Raw genomic sequence first — 21,760 nt, forward strand, 5'->3', positions numbered from 1 at the left:
TTTCCAACAGATTCAAGAAGGTTCTTGACGTGTCTATTTCGTCCTCCCAGAATGCGTTTGTGGAAGGTAGGCAGATCCAGGATGCCGCTTTGGTGGCAAATGAACTTGTAGACTCCAGAAGAAAAAATAGAGATCCCGGCTTATTATGCAAGTTGGACCTTGAGAAGGCTTTCGACCATGTTAATTGGGAGTTCCTGGATTTTATTATGATGCGGATGGGGTTTGGGACACGATGGAGGAGATGGATCAAGTTCTGCATTTCCTCAGTCAGATTCTCGGTCATGGTTAATAGTAGCCCGTGTGGTTTCTTTGGCAGCTCCAGGGGTCTCAGGCAAGGAGACCCCCTATCCCCCATTCATTCTAGTGATGGATACTGAGTAAAATGATGGATCGTGCGGCCGGCGGAGGCTTCTTGAGAGGATTTTCAGCTCCGATCGGGGTGCCCAGTGCCCGAAGAGTCTCTCATTTGCTTTTTGCGGATGACACCCTGATTTACTGTGATGCCGATATGGATCAGTTGACCTACCTAAAGCAGGTCCTGCAGTGGTTTCACATAGTATCAAGTCTCAAAATGAACCTCGGCAAGTGTGAGATTTTCCCGGTGGGTGAGATTACTAACATTGATGCTTTGTCTTATGTTCTCATATGTAAGGTGGGCTCTATTCCCACTACTTACCTGGGTCTCCCATTGGGCGCTTCGCATAAGGATGCTACGGTTTGGAATTCGGTGATCGAAAGAGTTGAAAAAAGATTAGCAGGCTGGCAGAAATGGTATTTGTCAAAAGGCGGAAAGGAAGTGCTCATTAAAAGCACTTTATCGAGTATGTCCAACTATTACTTGTGCCTGTTGCAAGCTCCTGTGAGCATCACCGAAAAACTGGAGCGGCTTCAAAGGAATTTTCTTTGGGATGCAACGGATGGAACTAGAAAGTATCATCTAGTGAATTGGCAGACAATCACTTCCCCAAAGAAGCGGGGTGGACTTGGAGTAAAAGATCTTAGGGTATTGAACAGAGTTTTGTTGGGGAAATGGCTGTGGAGATTCGGGGTAGAAGAGCATGCTCTATGGAGGGAGGTCATAGTAGAAAAGTACGATTCCACGGGAGGGGGTTGGAGGACCAAGGCAATCACAACACCTTTCGAGTGTGGCATGTGGAGGAGCATCATGAAGAATTGGGAATCCTTCAGTGGCAACATCTCTTACAGGGTGGGAGATGGAAGGAGAATTAGCTTTTGGAATCATAGGTGGTATGGAGAGGATACTCCGAGGGTCTCCTTCCCCGATGTCTTCAGAGTTTCAAACCAGAAGGAATTGATGGTCCAACAGATTTATAAGGAGCATGAAGGGGGGTAGTATGGGACCTCTCATTTAGAAGGAACATGCAAGATTGGGAGATTGCGGAGCTCCAAGATTTATTGACACTGCTATATGGGCAAGACAGGCCCCAGCCATCTTGTGATTCTTGGAGATGGGGTTTGCGTGGCGATGGTCTGTTCATCGTAAAGTCCTTTTACCAGAGTATGTTGGTGAGAGAGGAGGTCTCTTTTCCATACTCCTCGATCTGGATTCCTAAAGCGCCCACGAAGTTGTGCTTTTTTGCATGGCTAGCGGCGAGGGGAGTGATTTTGACTGCGGAGAATCTGCGAAAGAGAGGAATTACACTTGTTAGTTTGTGCTATATGTGTAAAAGCTCCAGGGAAGAAGTTGATCATCTTTTGTTTCATTGCCCTGTGTCCTCGGCTTTGTGGAGGGCGATCCTGAACCTTTTTGGTGTTCAATGGGTGATGCCAAGCACTGTAAAGGAAATGTTATACAGCTGGGCCGGTCTCCGTAGAAGAAGAAAGCAAAAGGCGTGGAAGTTCGCCCCGTTAGCTCTCATGTGGATAGTTAGGAGGAAGAGAAATTGGAGAGCTTTTGAGGGGATTGAGTCTCCTTTTTCACATCTTACAAATAGTCTTTTATCTTTGATCGCTTTTTGGTGCACTCATATAGCCCCTATTTGTATAGAAGATTGGGTGTCTTTTGTAGAGAATCATATTCTGATGTAAATTCTCTACTTTTTGGTATACTTCCTGTATACGGGAGTTCTCTCCCTTTTGATTAATACAATTTACCTTATCAAAAAAAAATACACAGAAATACAAGAAGGCTTTTCTTCTTCACAAAATCTACCGAAGCCTTTTCTTCTTCACAAAATCTACCGTAATCGCAATTGTTTCATTTCAATACAACAGAGAAAATTGTCCCAAAACTTGATTGACTTCTTCATTAACTGAGTGAGTTCCTGAAAATTGGTATCAAAGCTCTCAAACCTGCAACCTGTGGATTAAACAATGGTGGATGGCATTAGGATGCAAACTATGGATGCGAGGATTACTTAACACGAGAAGGTGCTAGCTGAGTTGATGACTGGGCAACAAACTTTGCAGCAGACACAGCTTGGCATTCAAGGAAGCTTGGAATTAATATTGGACAGATTGATTGCATTGGAGAGACCACCAGCAAATCCAAACGGGGGAGGTTTACTTCCTATGTTGATGCTTGAGGCAAGACAGAATAGGCAAGCTAGATTTACAGTTCCACCTCCCAAGCGGGAATTGCCAAGTTTTGAAGGCAAGGAACCAAGGTATAGCTTAGAAAATTCAAGCGATATTTCAACTTGTACAAAACCATTGAGAATTCTAAGGTTAAAGCGGCTGCTCTTTATTTGTTTAAGTAGTTTAAGCCAACCACCTTAAATGGTGCAATAGAACAGGCTAGAATGCAAGAGAAGGCCCTTGAGGCAGTAAGCAAGAAGGACAAAACCATTGTAAAACCCCTTACTCGAACACCGGAGTTGCCTCAACTCACAAGGTTTCAACCATGCCAGCTAATAGAAAAGGCACTTATAGACTGAGTCCTGAAGTTTATGAGTATAGGAAGACTAATCACCTATGTTTCAGATGTGGAGAGAAGTATGGACCAGGGCACCAATATAGAAACAAGCAACTAAACTGTTTGGTTGGGGAGAGTGATGATAGCCCTGAAGCTGTAGTGGACCCGCCTGAGACTCAAACAGGAGATCCTAATTTAGCTGAGATAATAATTGAAGGAGAGGCAACAGGAGATGTTGGAAGCCATTTGTATTAGTGCATTAGCAGGAAATAGTTCTGTCGTGAATTCAATTTTGGTCAAGGTCATTAGCAAGAAAAGGAGCCCAACAGTGTTGGGTTGATTCTGGAAGCACACATAGTTTTATTGATGAGCAAATAGTGAAGGGCACTGGACATGTGTCATTTTAGGGTCCCCCAATGAAGGTGACTATTGCCGATGGGAATTATGTCACGTGCAATGCTAGGTGTGCAGGCTTTAGCTGGAAAATGCAAAATAAATATTTTCAGAAAGATTTGAGAATTATACAATTGGGTGGTTGTGATAGTGTTAGGCAATGATTGGATGAAAAAGTATAATCCCACCAAGTTTGATCATGAAAAGAAGTGTGCTACAATTGGGAGGAAGGGCAACAAGATATGCTACATGCCATACTTGAAGCAGGCAGTTTGAGCTGTATTAATGGGAGTTCTATGGGAAAATTATTGAGGAAGGGGCAAACACTTATGGCTCATTTGTTCATGGTAAGTGTAACCAGCTACCATAACAGGAAGATATAGATGATCCAACACAAGAGGTTCTTGAAAGGTACAAAGAAGTTTTTGCAAAACCTAAAGCATTGCCCCTTCCAGATCAGCAGATTCCACTAAAACCTGATGCTACACTAGTTAGCCTGAGAAAATACAAGTATAATTACTATCAAAATGAGGAACTAGAGAAACAGGTAGCAGAAATGTTGCTCAGTGGGACCATTCAGCCAAGCCAATCCCTTTTTCTTCTCCAGCCTTATCGGTAAAGAAAAAAGATGTCACATGGAGGTTTTGGTAGACTACATGGGGTTAAATGACATTACTATCAAGGATAAGTACCCTATAACCATTGTAGAAGATCTCTTAGATGAATTGCATAGTTCAGTAATCTTTTCCAAGGTGGCCATGGAGTAGGGTACCATCAAATCAAATGATGGTAGAAGATGTGTTCAAAAATGCCTTCAGAACTCACTTAGGGCACTATGAATTCAGGGTGATGCCATTTGGCCTTACAAATGCCCCTGCTACCTTCGAGGCCTTAATGAATCAAGTTTTTTATTTTATTTTTAAGAAAATTTGTGTTAGTTTTCTTTGATGATATTTTGGTGTATAGTCAGTACTTAGCAGATCATATAAACCATTTATCCATTGTATTTGAGACATTGAAGAAGAATAACCTTTATGCAAAGAGGACTAAGTGCTCATTTGGGAAATCACAAGTTGAATACCTTGGGCATGTCATTACTGCTCAGGGTGTGGCTACTGATCCTAGCAAGGTACAGGCCATGGTGAACTTGCCTAAGTCCACCAAAATCAAGGCACTTAGGGGATTTTTGGGACTGACTGGCTATTACAGAAAATGTGTGGCTAATTATGGTGCGATTTGCAGACCATTAACAGATCTCTTGAAGAAGGAAGGGTTCAGGTGGAGTGAGGAAGCTGATCAAGCTTTTACAGCTCTTAAAAGAGCCATGTCCACGACCCTAGTATTAGCTTTACCTGATCACGCTCAACCTTTTGTGGTTGAGATTAATGCATGCCATTCGGGCATTGGAGTTGTACTGATGCAAAATGGAAGACCAGTAGCTTATTTTAGCAAGGTGCTAGCTCTAAGGTACAGCGATAAGTCTATCTATGAGAAGGAATATATGGCCTTACTCAATATATACATAACATAAACATAAACAAACCCAGTATGTTCCCACCAGGGGGTCTGAGGAGGGTAGTCTGTACGCAGACCTTATCCCTACCTAACAGGTAGAGAGGTTGTTTCCAATAGACCCTCGGCTCAGGAAGGGTAATGAGAAGAAGTGGATAGCGAGAAAGGAAGAAAGAGGGAAGAGAAAAGAAAAAGGGAAAGATAAAGAATAAGTAGTACCAAATACTAGCAACAAGGAATACATTACCTGAGGCGAACAAAATCACATAACATAATAAAAATCTAAGAATATGAAGGGACATGCGTGCTACTAAGACTATCGGTGAGCAACTAAAAACTACACACTAACCTTCTACCTTAATCCTCGACCTCCACACCCTCCTATCAAGGGCCATGTCCTCAACAAGTTGAAGCAGCGCCATGCCCTGTCTAATCACCTCTCTCCAATACTTCTTAGGCCTACCTCGACCTCTTCTCAAACTCGCCATGGCCAACCTCTCACACCTCCTAACAGGGCATCAATGCTTCTTCTCTTAACATGTCCGAACCATCTCAGCCTCGACTCTCGCATCTCATCCTCCACGGAGGCTACTCCCACTCTGTCTCGGATAACTTCATTCTTAATCTTATCTCTCCTGGTACACCCATACATCCATCTCAACATCCTCATCTCTACTACTTTCATCTTCTGCACGTGGGAGTTCTTGACTGGCCCAGCCCCATACAGCATAGTCGGTCGAACCACCACTCTATAAAACTTGCCCTTAAGTCTTGGCGGCACGTTCTTATCACATAAAACACCGGAAGTGAACCTCCACTTTATCCATCCCACTCCGATGCGGTGTGCAACATCTTCGTCAATCTCTTCGTTACCTTGGATAATAGACCCGAGATACTTAAAACTCGCTCTCTTGGGGATAACTTGAGCATCAAGCTTTACTTCTACGTCTACTTCATGGGTCCTGTCACAGAATTTGCACTCCAAGTATTCTGTTTTGGTTCTACTCAATTTGAAACCTTTATACTCCAAGGTCTGTCTCCAAACCTCCAACCTCGCGTTAACTCTGCTTCGTGTCTCGTCAATCAACACTATATCATCGACAAATAGCATGCACTAAGGCACCTCTCCTTGGATGTGTCGCGACAGTACATCCATCACTAAGGCAAATAAAAACGGGCTAAGAGCCGATCCCTGGTGCAACCCCATCGCCACAGGGAAATGCTCCGAGTCACCACCCACAATCCTCACTCGAGTCTTAGCATCAACATACATATCCTTAATCATTCTAATGTACGCTACCGGAACGCCACTAGCCTCCAAACACCTCCACAGGACCTCCTTCGGGACTTTATCGTACGCTTTCTCAAGGTCAATAAACACCATATGCAAGTCCTTCTTCCTCTCTCTGTACTGCTTCACTACTCTCCTAACCAGATGAATTGCTTCCGTAGTCGAAAGCCCCGGCATGAATCCAAATTGATTCTCGAAAATAGACACACACCTCCTCACCCTGGCCTCCACCACCCTCTCCCAAACCTTCATAGTGTGACTCAACAGCTTGATACCCCTATAATTGTTACAATTTTGGATATCACCCTTGTTCTTGTAAAGCGGAACCATCGTACTCCACCTCCATTCTTCAGGCATCTTCTTCGTCTTAAAAATAACATTAAACAGCCCAGTGAGCCACTCCTAAACTTGCTCGCCCTGCGCTCTTCCAGAATTCCACCGGGATTTCGTCTAGCCCCGTCGCTCTGCCCCTGCACATCTTACGCATCGCCCCTTCCACCTCCTCTACCGTAATCCGCCTACGGTACCCAAAATCCCGCCGACTTTCGGAGTGCTCCAACTCACCTAACACAATGCATCTATCCCCTTCCTCGTTCAACAGTTTAGGGAAGTATGCCTGTCATCTTCTCCTAATAAGTGCCTCGTCCATCAATATTTTGCCATCCTCGTCCTTGATGCACTTGACTTGGTCTAAGTCATGGGCCTTCATCTCCCTCACCTTGGCCAACCGGTACAAATTCTTGACCCCGCCTTTGCCCCCGAGCTCCTCGTACAAACGAGCAAACGCCACATTTTTAGCCGTTGTAACTGCTAACTTTGCCTCTTTCTTTGCCTTTTTGTAACACTCCCGATAAATTCTTTTTTCCTCCTCGTTTGTACTCTCTGCTAGCTTCAAATAAGCAGTTTTCTTAGTTTTCACTTTACCTTGTACCTCTCCATTCCACCACCAGTCCCCTCTATGACCCCCGGGAGAGCCCTTCATGACCCCTAAGACCTCTCTAGCAGCTACCCTAATGCAATTCGCAGTCGTGACCCACATACTAGATGCGTCCCCCCTACTCATCCAAGCCCTCATAGCCAACAACGTCTCCCCTAACTCCTGGGCTTTGTCTTTGGTCAAGTTACCCCACTTGATCTTAGGTTGCATGCAAAACGCCCTCTTCCTCCTACTCCTCTTGATCTCCAGGCCCATAATTAGGAGTCTATGTAGGGTCGTGAGGTGCTCACTTGGGATGACCTTGCAATCAATGCACAGACCTTTACCGCATTTCCTGCAGAGAGGATAATCAATCTGAGTCTTGTCCATTGAATTCCGGAAAGTGACCAGGTGCTCTTCCCTCTTCGGAAAACTCGAGTTAGCTATAACCAAATCAAAAGCCCTAGCAAAATCCAACAGTGAATTACCTCCCTCATTCCTATATCCAAAACCGAACCCGCCATGCACATCATCATAACCCCTAGCACTAGCCCCAATATGGCCATTGAAATCTCCGCCAATGAACAGCTTCTCTGTGTGCGGATACTATGCACCATCTCGTCCAAATCCTCCCAGAATCGCTTCTTGACCTCCTGGTCCAAACCTACCTGAGGAGCGTATGCACTAATCATGTTTACAGTAAACCCACCAACTACAAGTTTAATACTCATCAACCTATCATTTACCCTCCGAGCCTCGGCCACGAGCTCCCTGAGGTCCCTGTCTACTAAAATACCTACCCCATTCTTACCCCCAGAGCTTCCTGAGTACCATAGTTTAAATCCGTCTATATCCCGTGCCCTAGTACCCTTCCATCTAGTCTTTTGAACACACGCTATGTTGATCTTCCTCTTCTGAAGAATCTTAACTAACTCTATAGACTTCCCCGCCAACGTCCCAATGTTCCAAGACCCAACTCTCAGCCTAAAGGCTTTCTTACCCCCTTTCCCACCCCTGGACCCCACCCCCAGCCCCATCCGAGGACATGACCTTACTCTCACATCATACACTACCGCCACTATAAGCAAAAGATATCAGGTAAACACTACCACTAAGAACAAGTAGTGGGAACGAAGGACTACACGCTAGGAACCCGAGAGCTAAAAATTACTCAAAGGCGATACTACGAGAACAGTAACGCGAGCAGGCACTAGAACAGTGAATATACCACGTCTAAGAAACTACCCCTATGCAAACAAGGAATTAAAAGGGATAGATGAAACCTTAAGCTTAAAACACTAGTAGAAAAGAGAGAAAAACAAGCAAATACTGTCTACTAAAAACAATCGATCCAACTACGGGTTACCGGCAAGGCAACCAAAACTAATAGATGTGTACACAAACAAAAATTGTCGGCAAGGCAACGGTAAATAGATGTGCGCAAATACAGTTCAAGAAAGATGGAACCTGGATTACAGTCGGGGATGTTCGGTGAATGTTGGTACCTCCCGAACCTGTGTGCTCCGGCAAGGTGAACTGGGAAACTGCTCGGCGATCGGCTAAACTAGTGCTAGGGTTTGTGAACTGGGATGAAAATTGTGTACTGATTTCTAGACCCCAAAAACGAAAAAGATACTTTTCTTTTTCCTAAAACCGAAAAAGAAATGAAAGAAACCTGAAGAATGAATTATAAATCAAATGCTATCGATATCCACAACAATCCAATTCAATCAAATTTTTTTTTGTCCAGATTTTTCCGGTGACTGGAAACGCTAACGAAATATTTTTCCGAGTCAGTTGATGAGAACGAGAATCTTTAAACGCCAGTGCCGTACGCAATTTTTTCAAACTGTTCAGTGCGCCTATAGCTTTAACCGAATGAGAACTCCAAAAATAACAAAAGGGAAATAAAACAAGAAGAATATATCATTAACCAAAGTCAAATGGGGTCCCCGGCGGAGTATTCGCCGAAAAACTCTAGTGGATATAAAATAAGATACCGGAGTATCAAATTTCTAATGGGGTTTCTTTTAATGTACATAAAACAATTATTAACAATAAAATGGTTGTTTAAATTAAAATCTGAAATTAAGAAGATATATAAAGAAAGAGAGAAAGAAGAATTACCATTAAAGCTGATGAAAAAATTGAGTTTTATGTTGCTGAAGATTCTTCTACGGAGAGACTATAACAAATTGTATAATGAAAATGGTTTAAGAAATTAATACCTAAAAATTCGAGGGTTCCGGTCGACGGTGAATTTGAAAGGAAAATGAATGGTGACGACGTATACGAGAACAATTTGATACGACTCAATCTTCAATTAATGAAAATCAAGAGTACATATGCTGTAGATAAATGGAGACACTACCTTCAATATAAGCATTTTGTGGTAAGGACTGATCACCATAGCCTGAAATACTTGTTAGAACAGAAGGTTACCTAAGCCATTCAATAGAAGGGGTTGATTAAGCTCTTAGGCTTAAACTATGAAGTCCAGTACAAAAGAGGGGCGGAGAACACAGTGGTTGTTGCACTTTCTAGATAGTTTGAGACCTTATCTGCTGAAGTTGATCCCCACGCAACACTTAATGCCATCAGCACGACTGTGCCAATTTGGGTGCAAGAAATTGGTGCAAGCTATGAAGAGGATGCACTAGCTGATGAGTTGATTGCACAACTCACAGTTGATCTTCAAGGGCCACAGATCTGGTAGTAGTCTTGAGGAGAAAGGGCAAAATTTACATTGGGGCCACTGGCACTCTCAGGCAACAACTGATTAAGATCTTCCATGGTTCTTCAGTAGGAGGGCATTCAGGACAACTAGGGACCTTTAAGAGATTGGCTTAGTTGTTTTACTGAATGTGGTATTTGTCAAAAGAATAACAGCTTGTTTGGATGGTTGTTACCTGTTGTATTATCATATCATTAAATCCGCCGTTACGTAACGATAAAAAGTGTCACTTTATGGAACAACCGATTTGGTGTGGTCGCATCATTACCTTATTTTTTCCTCTCATCTTGCCCTTCCTTATTATTAAATAATTCTATTTTATCTTTTAACCAACCTTTTTATATAATAATTCCACCCCATACCTTATTTTTTCTTTATAATATTGCAAGTTTTTTCTTCATTGTTCCAAACATTGTATATATCAAAACGATACAGTACAATACAATACAATACAATATTATACGATATATTATGAAATGATATATAACAACCATCTAAACATTGTGGTAGTGTTGGATCTTGTACAATACTGACGGAAAGAGAGATAACGCAAGACAGTCGTGAAAAGTCGCCGGAAAACTGAGGCACGGTGACTCTGGCTGTATTCTGGCTCAGGGAAGCATCTCACCACCACTGCTCTGCCAGGACGGGGGGGCCGCTTAGCGATCCTACAAGATATAGGCGGCTAGTTGGTAAATTAAATTACCTCACAGTGACTAGATCTGATATTTCCTTTCATGTAAGTGTTGTAAGTCAGTTTATGAATTCTCCCTATGATAGTCATTAGGATGCAATCGTCGGTATTCTTCGGAATGTAAAGTCAGCTCTAGGCAAAGGGTTATTGTTTGAGGATCGAGGCCATGAACAAATTGTTGGGTACTCAAATGTTGATTGGGCAGGATCACCTTCTGATAGACGTTCTACGTCTTGATATTGTATTTTGGTAGGAGGTAATTTGGTACCTTGGATGAGCAAGAAACAGAATGTGGTTGCTCGGTCTAGTGCAGAAGCAGAATATCGAGCAATGGCTATGGCAACATGTGAACTAGTTTGGATCAAATAGTTGCTCAAGAAGTTGAAATTTGATGAAATCAGCCAGATGGAACTTGTATGTGATAATCAAGATGCCTTTCATATTGCGTCAAATTCGGTGTTCCATGAGAGAACTAAACACATTGAGATTCTCTCATGGACATTGCTACAAAGTTTGTGAAGTCGAATGATCAGCCTGCAGATATTTTCACCAAGTCCTTCACTGATCCTCGTATTAGTTACATATATAACAAGCTCGGTACGTATGATTTGTATGTATCGGCTTGAGGGGAGTGTTAAATAATTCTAGTTCCATATGTAGCAGGAGTAGAACATGTATTATATATAGGGCTCATTATATCATTGTTAAAAATCAATAGAATAATTTTCTAGTGTATTATTTCTCACACTTATAAGATGTTGCGGCCTCCTACTTCTAAGGTCCATCCTGTTTTCCACATTTCATTGTTGAAAAGAAAATTGGCTCTAGGGCGGTCGTCCAATCAGTCTTACCTATGACCAGTGGAGAAGGCCAATTCCTAGTGAAGCCTGTTGCAATATTGTAAAGACAACTTGTTCAAAAAGGAAATGTGGCTGCTGTTAAGGTGCTTATCCAGGGGTCGAACTTACCTCCTGAGGTTGCTACATGGGAGGACCATGAGTTTATCAAGTCCAATTTCCAGAGTTTGATACTAATCCTTGAGGACAAGGTTTATATGAAGGAGAAGTGTATCTCATGACCTGAGAAATGCAGCAATAAACGAAATGTCGCTAGGGGAGTTCGAAGCTGGGAGGGAAGTACAGGAATAACTAACGCTAAATCGACGGCCGAGATTAAATTTCACTTAATGAGCTTCAAAGGATCAAAAGCTGCCAGCTGGACGAGTTTGTTATAAAGCTCAGCAAACCAGTCGAGCAGAGTATCGCTGAACCAACGGGTATTTGCCCAATTCTCTCTCTTTCTTCTCAAATCTCATCTCCTTCCTTCTCTTCTAATCCTTTCTCTTCTTCTCTTCTACAGATCTGCAGCTCGCTATGGAATCTCGATTAGCTTAGTTTCCATTTTTCTTACTAGTTTTCCATCCAGTTATTTAGTTTGTAATCGCAACTGCTTCATTTCAATACAACAGAGAAGATTGTCCCAAAACTTGATTGACTTCTTCATTAACTGAGTGAGTTCCTGACAGAACACCTCAGTTGAAAGTTTAAGGTGTTAGGGAGAAAATTTTGTATTATTTATTTAGGTCTACCAACAAAATTCACTGAATATAGGAGCTTCCAACAAAATTCACTGAATATAGGAACTTACAAGGACCATACTGTTTAAACACCAAAGCAATTTTAAATTGTTTATTGCAAGTTCACATGCATGTAAGGGGTAATTTCAGGCTAAGCTGAAGATTTAGTTGTGCATACCCATATATCCTTATTGGATTTGCACTTGCAGAGACTTACCTGATTAGTTTTGAATTCATTTCTCTGCATTCTTTTAACTCTCCTGCAGCGATTCTTTCCTGCATTTGGGATGCAGTTCGCACATGTCAAATGATACACAACAGTCACCTTATCACTAATCCGATCTTCTTCTCTTGAAGTAGGTACAGGCTTCCTAGGATACCATGGCTAATTCCAAAAACTTGACCCAGAGTAAATTTCAGGAAAAAGAACAGATGTATTGAAAGAAAAAACAAAACAAAAAAGTCATCAGAGTAAATTTGACCTGTTCACATAACTCTGGCATTTCAGCAACCAGTGTTCCAGTCTTCATGTTCCCATAGAAGTTTTTAAACCTAAAAAGACAGATGCAAGATTAAATTGCCATAGAATAGAGAGCGTCCATCTTTGGCAAGTCAAATGTTCATAGTAATTACCATCTGAGCTGCTTAAGGAGGCTAATGTTCTCATGTGCAAGTCGAGTCGATTCTGGATTTTGTTCAGTTCTAGCCCAAAGCAGCCGAATCTCGTCTTTTAAAGCATTATTTTCTTCCAGGATAAAGCAGTCTGCGGAGATTATTCCATTTCCAAGTGATTCCAATCGGTCAATTTTTTCTTCTCTAAGTTTCATTATGTCTTTACTAAGTTGAACCTCTTCTTCTTGCTGATGAACCTGCAAAACACTCCTTCACTTTTATTTAACATGACTACTATATGCATAAATATCAATTCACCTAAGGTGCACTTTCTAATAACACAAGGTGCATAAGAGATGTCACAGTTATTCATACCAAATGTTTCATCGCTTCAATTTCAGCCTCTAATCTCCAAACTTCCGTCGCAGCCAATTTTTCTCTCCTCACGGCATTGAGCAAAGTTGATTTTAGATAATGTAACTGCCATTGAATTCATGGGACAATATTATATATGGTCTTGATGCTAATAGACAAATCACGAAAGGAGTAGAAGACTACTGAGTCACTTCTTCCATGTTGTGGACCACAATCAGTGTGCAGATTCAATTCCTCAGACAGGTCAAAGCTCTCAGGAAACTCGCACAAGCTGAATTGATCTAAACATGGGACACTTTCTGGAAAATAATTCTCCGTTCCCTGATGCTTCAGTAGAAAGGACAACTGACCCTGTTCAACAAGTTTTCAAGTATGCATGAGAGCATTGAATATTTTACACGTTTCATACAACACAATATTATACACCTTTAATAGAGCATGTTACATGCCTTTAGTTGTTGGATTTGCTGCTGCAATGCTGAAACATCACCTGAAGCATCTTCATTTATTTTAGCCTAGCAAAATAAAGGTCAAAACTTAAAAAACTAAAGATTTTTGATTTCCAAACAAAAGTTAGCATAGCATAGAAAATATAGCTTGGAATTTTACTACAGAATTTTGGTTTTTCCAAACAAAAGTTTGCATATATCTGGAAGTTCATACATTGTTCTGAATAAGTTTTGCGCGCTGAGCAAACTTTAGAGTGCTTAGTGTCTCACTGGCAGAACTGCAGAGAATAAAAATTAGTTATTACAACACTACTATTGCATTTTCAAAATCACAACAGAGATTATCCTGTTACCAAATAGATGGGCTGACGGTGGCGATTACTGCTGTTTTCGAGTTCCCACCCAGAGAATCCTACATCCAGGGAGGAAGAAAAGATAGCCTTCTCTTATTGAGAAATTCAATAATTTAACAGTCCAGTATTTTTTATGCCTAATAGTCATGAGATACTTCTCACCTGAAGGAGAAAAGTTAGCCTAGAGTCCCTGTATGGAACGTGTCTATGTTTGCCGTGTGCCAAATCCACCAAGGACATGATGACGAGTCTGCATGCGCAGACGAGGCAAAAATTTAGAACAAAACTTAGCAAAGTAGGACAGCATAAGGCTGGCTTGAAGATGACTTCAAAATATAGTAGAAAAGAGATCAGTAAGACAAAGCATAAGAGCATTTTACAACAGAGGATAATGAGACTCTGCAGTCTAAAATGTTCCTTTTGTAATTTAAACCAGCTCCTGCAACTTGTTAACTTCCAGCGGTTCAAATAAACTCATATTACTTGCTAAGTTACTCCGTTCACAGAGAATTATGCAAAAGATACGAATATATTCATTATCATTTAGAAGATTAAGTATATGCTTTACTTTCTAGTTTTAGGATCATGAGAACGCTCAAACATAGAAACTGCAAATCACATTAACATATAGCAAAAGACGTGCAATCCAATTTAGGCCTCAAAGTTAAAGAACAGACTAAACTCTATGAGCAGACAAACTGCCCAGAAAACCACAAGTCATCTATTGTCACTCTGGAGATACCCTCAAAACATAAGATAGTTTACTTTAAAGTCATATACGTTATTTCACTTAAAATCACATATGCTCTGTAGTTTGCTGAGTCAAGAAAACGCTACCAACTAAGCATTAAGCAAATCAGTGTGTTATCCATAAATACGTGAAATTTATCTTACAGAAACTCAAATGAATAATGTCATTGGCTGTTATGATGTCTTTGCTTTGTACCTGTGAGAATGCACGGGAGAAAAATCTATTTTTTTAATAATGATACAATGAGCCCTATATATAATACATATTCTACTCTTACTACATATGGGACTTGGACATATTCTACTCCTACTACATATGGGACAAGGACATATTCTACTCCTACTACATATAGGACTAGGACTATTTACACATAACTATCTAACACTCCCCCTCAAGCTGGTGCATACAAATCATATGTACCGAGCTTGTTACATATGTAACTAATACGAGGACCAGTAAGGGACTTGATAAAAATATCTGCAAGTTGATCATTCGACATACAAGACCACTAGACTCCCACTGAGCACCAAAACCAAGTGGTTGCTGAAAAAACAAAAGTTGACCAAAAGGTCGCCGGAAAAATTTGATAATAGTGAGACTAAGCCGAATTCCACACTACAAAATAGGTTCTAAAACACCACTAGAAAACAGAAACTTTTTTGCAAATTACTATTCACACCGGAAAATCCGGAAAAGTGCACTGTTCACGCCAGAATCACTAGGCGAGTAAGTTGTCCTGAAGAAGTTGTCAAAATATGGTCGGAATGGCTCACACGTGCCGAAAAAGTTACTGTAGCTCGCCGGAACTCTAGTTCTGGCGGCGCGTGGAGGCGCGTGACTTTCTGTCGGGGTTTTGTCGCCTGACTTTTCCGAACAAGATGGTAGTATTGGTTTTCGCACAACACTTACCGATGAGGAGATAACGCAAATCAATCTTGAGTCGTCAACCGGAAAAACGCATGGTGACTGACTTTTCTGTTCCGATGGGATTGGAATTTCTAGGGTTTAGTCGCACACGGGTTTCGGATCTGATGGTGGTAGTGGTATATGCACAGTACCGTTGTAGCAGTGATAAACTCTTGGAACAAGACGAAGTTGCCGGAATATTGCACGGCGATAGATCTTTCTTCCCGGAATGACGCACAACGATAGTTTTCTTACTGAAACTTTGATACCATATGAGAATGCACGGGAGAAAAATTTATTTTTTTAACAATGATACAATAAGCCCTATATATAATACATATCCTACTCCTACTACATATGGGACTATGACATATTCTACTCCTGCTACATATGGACTAGGATATATTCTACTCATACTACATGTAGCACTAGGACATATTCTACTTTTACTACATGTAGGACTAGGACTATTTACACATAACTATCTAACAGTACCAATAGAGTCTAAGGCAAAGTGGTTCGGATGCCTACTTTGCCTACTTGACGAAAGGGAACGAACAACGTTTCAATTCCGGGTTTATGGATTGGATTCAGTCAGCCTCACGACATAACTAGAGTGAGGCTTTGGATCTTGGCAAACGCTTCTCCGAAGGCGACCCTCTCCAGTTTCCGACTGTTCCGTCATTGAAGTAACCTTTCATCGCCCCACGAAACGAAAGGAGTCACTATCAAATAGCTCGCCCTATTGACCAAAGGTGCGGTCAGCCCGGTAACTAGGAAATAGGTTTGCCCTTGAATTGAAATGAAGAGGTCAGAAAGAAGGGAGTAGGCCTCCAACTAACTAAATGTTGTGTGAGAAAGCATGGGAGAAAAATATATGGAATAGTAATTTCCAAAAAAGTTTCCGTTTTCTGGTGGTGTTTTAGAACCTATTTTGTAGTATGGAATTCGGCTTAGTCTCATTATTTTCAAATTTTTCCCGCGACCTTTCAGCCAACTTCTGTTTATCGGCAACCACTTGGTTTTGTTGCTCAGGGGGAGTCTAATGGCCTTGTATGTCTAATGATCAACTTGCAGATATTTTCACCAACTCTCTCACTGGTCTCCGTATTAGTAATATATGTAACAAGCTCGGTACATATAACTTATATGCACCTGCTTGAGGGAGAGTGTTAGAATTAATTTATGTATAGTATCTCATATTGATATAGAAGGCTTTAGGTATATGTAAACATTGTATATAAATACGGCTATTGTAATACCTAACATACATAAATAATATATTTTTTCTGTGTCATTATTTCTCACAATAGGAACGAGTGTTCGATATAGGGGATAGGATCCATCTGCTCTTCATCTCACAAAAAAAAAAAGATTTTGCATCTTTGGATACTCAACTTAATGAAGAGCAAATTGCATTCTAGGAATAGCTCTTTTCTCTAGTGGGAAAATTAGTGTTTTATATAACCAACCCCAGCTTGTTTGAGATTACAGCACAATTGATTGATTGATATATGTACATCTGATGTAGGGCTTATCATAATTCACAGCAAGATGAGAATTTGCTATGAGAATTAGCAATTCAACGAGGATCACTAATTGGACGATGTTTATCTTATTTCATAATGTTTCTTGGATCTTGTGACTACTCAGAATTCATGAGTGCAATGTGCCACTATTAAGAAACTCAATTGTGCATGCTATGTTAAGTCCACCCCCATAATTCTCAGTTCAAATTTATGCCAATTTTGGATAGAAACTTTATCCACGATTTCAGTCACTCAAAGGCAATCCACAAAGCTTTTTCTTGCAAATACTAGAAATTGTTTGTGCATATATTTTGCTTAATCAATCATTAATGATCCAGTAAAGATTCATAATTGGACTTCCCGCATTATCAAAAGAAATCTAAAGCATCTTATGATAAACTAAGAATAGTATTATGATGAGCATGAAGAATACATGATCCTGGAGGAGAAAATCAAATAATGCAAAGTGTCATCCGCAGTATTCATCCAGCAGTGTTTGGGGGAAATTCAAAAGAATCAACAAAACAAATAGGCATGGCACAGTAATTTCAGCCCTAATTTACTCAAGAATATCTTAAGATCATCATTACCCAAGAGTTGATAAAGACTTGTTTATATTTGCAGCTTCTTTCAAACGGTCTCCTTCTGCGCCACAGCTTTTCTGCCTAAATAACCGGAAATTGTGTAAGCATGAAAACGCAATTGAATGAGATTATATGCTATTGAAGTCAAAAATTACCTTTCAGAACCAGCTAGATCAACTAAATTTAACCTTCCAAATCTGAAGTGCTTCATAGAGTCTTTCTCCCAGCAACTCTCTATGTTGCATGTGAAAACACTGTGAGATCGACTGCTCTCAGCATTCATATGAGTAGCTGCCATTTTTCTATTTGCGGCCCCCTGGGGAAGACAAGATCATCAAAACAATTTTCTCATGTGGAAAGTGCTTAGAGATGAAGGTTCAGCATTAAGTTTCACCTGTAACAAAATTCTGAGAATGTCATCAACAGAACTAACGCTAACTTCAGTGAGGTTTTCAACGTATACACCTTTCTTCAAGTCTTCTCTGAGCTATCATATATCAGCATATGTAGTGACTGATTCCATATGAATGTGCAACACATCAGCAATTGTCATCAAACAAAATTGAACTTACCAGCAAATTAGTCGATGAAGGCTCAAGGAGGTCCGTTATCTGCTCATTATATATCTCTAAGAAAGAACACTTGCAACTATACTTCAATCTCTCATTCTTTCGATCGTCCTCTTCCTAAAAGGCATTAGAATAAGGAAATAGCGCTTAAAACTTGTCACGCAAAGTAACAGCTAAATCATCTTTTTCATATCTAACCTGTCTAATTCGAGTAAACAAGTACTCGAATATACGAGGAGTGATCCCACATTGTTCGCTTAGCTTTCCACCGATTTCGCCTATGTCACCCATCATTGTGTAAGTCTTTCCACTTCCAGTCTGCAAGAATGGAATAAATTCAAAACCTGTAAATCAGTAATTGGCTATTTTGAATTATATCAAGCACCAAGAATTAGCACTGTCCCACACCTGGCCATATGCAAACATGCAGCTATTATAACCGGACATGCAGTTATCCACCATGGGCAACCCTGCAGCTTTGAAAAGCTTTTCCTGCTCAAAGCTCAAGAAACAGTTTAATTAACCTTGAGTTATCTCATCCTACTCCACATATGGTCCATTCATCCTTTCATAATGCAAATGCATACAGATACAAATTACAGTATTTCGAACCTGCGATATAGTTTCACATGCAACATGATCAAAGGTGAATCTGGTTTCAGGATGACCAAGCCAAACCAGTGTCTGTGCAGTCTCTTGCCTTAAGCATCTACCATATCCATGTAATACTTTCTCCGTGTTATTTAATGGTCTAACACGAATCAATACCTACATGAATAAAGTACTCACTTTCATTGGTCTTGTTAAGAGAAAAAGGACCTGAGCCAAACTCAATCCATCAGCAAGTTCTATGAATGTCCAAGACCATGTATGAGACCATTGACTATACTCTCTATCAATGTGTAACTCTAATAATTCAAATTGAAAAACAAAAAATTTTGATGTAGCAAGCATAATTGGTGAAGAGAACCTGCACATTGTGATCATTCCAGAAAGAAGGATCCTCCGACAGCTCAAAGTGGACAGAAGGCTCAGAGTTGATGAAAAGAGTTCCTTTTGAATTTCTAGAAGATAATGAAGTAGTCCCTTTACCTCCAGTATGGAGAGCATGCCTAGCCCCGGAGGGTGTAAACACATTACAAATTCTCCTAACTGGAGTAGTTTGAGCTGAATTGGGTTCAGAATGAGCTTTTCCTCTAACTCCATTTCCATCTCGAACAGCTCGGGTTGTTTCAGATTTAGTGGGATGGAGGTCTTGAGCTAGGGCCAGACATTGAGATGGGTCGGTGATGGAATTAAGAGGCGTTCGAGTAGGAGTAAGGAAGGGAAATTCGGTATTGTCAAAGTCGTTCTCATTTGATTCGAACTGGGTTCGAGCAGCAGCGGATCTGACAGATGAAGAAGAAGCATCTTTGGACATAGCTCGCAACTTTCAAATGTCAAATTAGACTAGGGTTTTTGTAGGACAATGAAGATGAATGGAGTAGCCTTTGAATATGGGAAAATAAGTGCAGTGTGGCAGAAAGAGAGAGCATTCCCCATTCAGAATCAGTGGTGGCCTCGTGGGGTCTGTAAGGTAAAGGCGCAAGCCCGCCCCTTTTCAAATTCAATTATGGATACCGCTTCCACTCTTTTCATTTTATTGTCTCCTTTTCATTTGCATATGATAAAAGTAAAAACTTGTGAATCTAGATTCTAGAATCTATTAAAAGCGTTAAACTGTTAATTTCAATTTCTTTTTATATATTTAAGTCGAAACAGTCAAAATTTTACTATTGATAAGGGTTATATTGCAGGCCCCTTAAGTAATAAACATGAATAAATTTTCAAAAGAAAAGAATTAATGTTAAAGTTTGATTGCAGGCTGAATACATCAATGGCGTCGCAAACTTGACAAAAAAAATTCATGTTGGCATGTCATCTTTCCTAGTATCTATTAAACATTTCATGTTTGCCGAAATTGTATCAATTAAACAGCTTTTCAAATCTCTTAACATTTAAAAAAATGTGTCGTTAATCGTCTATGACATGGCAAGTGAAATAAATAAGTGAAAGGCATTTGACTCTCCCTATAATACCTCAGCCTCATTTTTCTTTCTTTTTCTTTTTTTCCTTTCTTTTCCTCTCTTCTGTAATTTAGTGTAAAAACTCATAAATTACCATATGTAACAAGAATCAATTCGGGCTTAAAAGACCAAGTACGGATCAAAGGAACTTAAGGCGAAGTATCAGGCTATGCATGGTGCGTAGCCAATAAAAAAAAGAGCAAAGGAAGAGACCTTCAGGTCTCCTATGCACAGACATGAGCCTCCTACGCATTGAGAGAACCTCCTATGCGTGAGAGGAGCCAACCCAAGCACGCCCAAATCAAGCCACGCACGGAGAAGCGCTCACCTATGCACGTTGGACCACGCTTATGTAAGGCCAACACTACCTACGCAACCCCCCCCCCCCCGGTTGCTCCTACGCAAGTCCTTGTAGGCTTTTATGCATCATGCATAGGCCATTCTAGAAGCTTAACCAAAATGGCCAAGAGGAAGGGCCAGCCTATGCACAGTTAGGCAGGTGGATAGCGGGCCAACACACGGTCTTCAGATCTTTTAAGAAGAGCGTCGTTGGGGAAAGAGGAGATAGATAGAGAGAGAGGGAGAGAGTTGGATTTTGAACTTGGACGTTAATCCTCGAGAGGAGTATCTCTTCCACCATAAATACACCCCCTCCCTCCCCAAAGTAATATCTGGTAATATCATTCTGTAATAAACCTAACCTATTTATGGATCAAAATTCATAGGATTTCGCTCCATTTTAAGAATCTCTACAAGGATCCCAAGCTAGGGTTTTGAACTCAAAAGTAATGTTTCTATCATGTGTTCAAATGCAAGTATGAGATGGATATTTAGGAAGTATAATAAGTTGAGAATTGTTATTTGAATGAGAGGGGATACAAGTTCTTAATGGGTCTTATGAACTAGGATTTGTGATGAATAGTAAATAGGTAGAAACAGATTCTAAAATTGGATGATAAATGTCTAGGTCCCTATTATATTGTGTTGGTTAAATTCTTACTAAGTCGATTGGAACACAAGGAGGTAAGCTAACTTTGGGGATTTCAAGTTATATTGAGTTCAACCCTCTATAAAAAATTTCTCCAAAACTAGATGTCTTCTGTCACACCTCCTTTTTGCGCGCCCGCCCCGAGGGGTAAGATGCGCGAGTGGAGTTTTTCCAATTTAAGTGACAATATTCGAAATGGGATTATTTATTTAATTCAGAGTCGCCACTTGGGAAAGGTTTGGTTTTTGGTGTCCCAAGTCACCGGTTTATCTTGAATCCCAAATCGAGGAAATTTTCGACTTTTCCAAATGAAGTCTGCGAACCAGAAATTCTAAGTAAGGAATTCTGTTGACCCGAGGGAAGGTGTTAGGCACCCTCGAATCCCGTGGTTCTAGCACGGTCGCTTAAATTGTTCTAATGGCTAAATATCTGATTTAAATACAGGTTGTGACCTATATGCTTTTATTGAGTTTAAACCGCTTTTATTATTATCATTTATTTTATAGAATTGCAACGTCGTGAAAATGCATCTCGAACCACGTCACAATCAATGCACCCGTAGTTGTTAACACATTTTTGACTCCGTT

At 40.6% G+C, this 21,760-nt stretch overlaps 1 protein-coding gene across 1 annotated transcript in view; it reads right to left on the reverse strand.

The window, feature by feature from the left end:
* Window positions 1-19,747, reverse strand: part of LOC107781469 (kinesin-like protein KIN-12C) — a 46,700-nt gene extending 26,953 nt beyond the window's left edge. Inside the window, exons 1-17 of the mRNA XM_075243818.1 lie at window positions 19,090-19,747; window positions 18,732-18,887; window positions 18,528-18,611; window positions 18,318-18,437; window positions 18,123-18,236; window positions 17,945-18,037; window positions 17,706-17,866; window positions 17,557-17,631; window positions 13,943-14,030; window positions 13,781-13,839; window positions 13,642-13,705; window positions 13,428-13,493; window positions 13,162-13,329; window positions 12,979-13,083; window positions 12,625-12,860; window positions 12,474-12,543; window positions 12,209-12,267 (exon numbers count right to left, since the gene is read on the reverse strand). Coding sequence (XP_075099919.1) covers window positions 12,209-12,267; window positions 12,474-12,543; window positions 12,625-12,860; window positions 12,979-13,083; window positions 13,162-13,329; window positions 13,428-13,493; window positions 13,642-13,705; window positions 13,781-13,839; window positions 13,943-14,030; window positions 17,557-17,631; window positions 17,706-17,866; window positions 17,945-18,037; window positions 18,123-18,236; window positions 18,318-18,437; window positions 18,528-18,611; window positions 18,732-18,887; window positions 19,090-19,539 — 2,168 coding nt within the window. The 5' untranslated portion in view covers window positions 19,540-19,747. The remainder of the gene's footprint in view (window positions 1-12,208; window positions 12,268-12,473; window positions 12,544-12,624; window positions 12,861-12,978; window positions 13,084-13,161; window positions 13,330-13,427; window positions 13,494-13,641; window positions 13,706-13,780; window positions 13,840-13,942; window positions 14,031-17,556; window positions 17,632-17,705; window positions 17,867-17,944; window positions 18,038-18,122; window positions 18,237-18,317; window positions 18,438-18,527; window positions 18,612-18,731; window positions 18,888-19,089) is intronic.
* Between the last annotated feature and the right edge of the window lie 2,013 nt (window positions 19,748-21,760).

This window comes from Nicotiana tabacum, chromosome 22 (genome assembly GCF_000715075.1).
Source record: "Nicotiana tabacum cultivar K326 chromosome 22, ASM71507v2, whole genome shotgun sequence".
NCBI lineage: Eukaryota > Viridiplantae > Streptophyta > Magnoliopsida > Solanales > Solanaceae > Nicotiana > Nicotiana tabacum.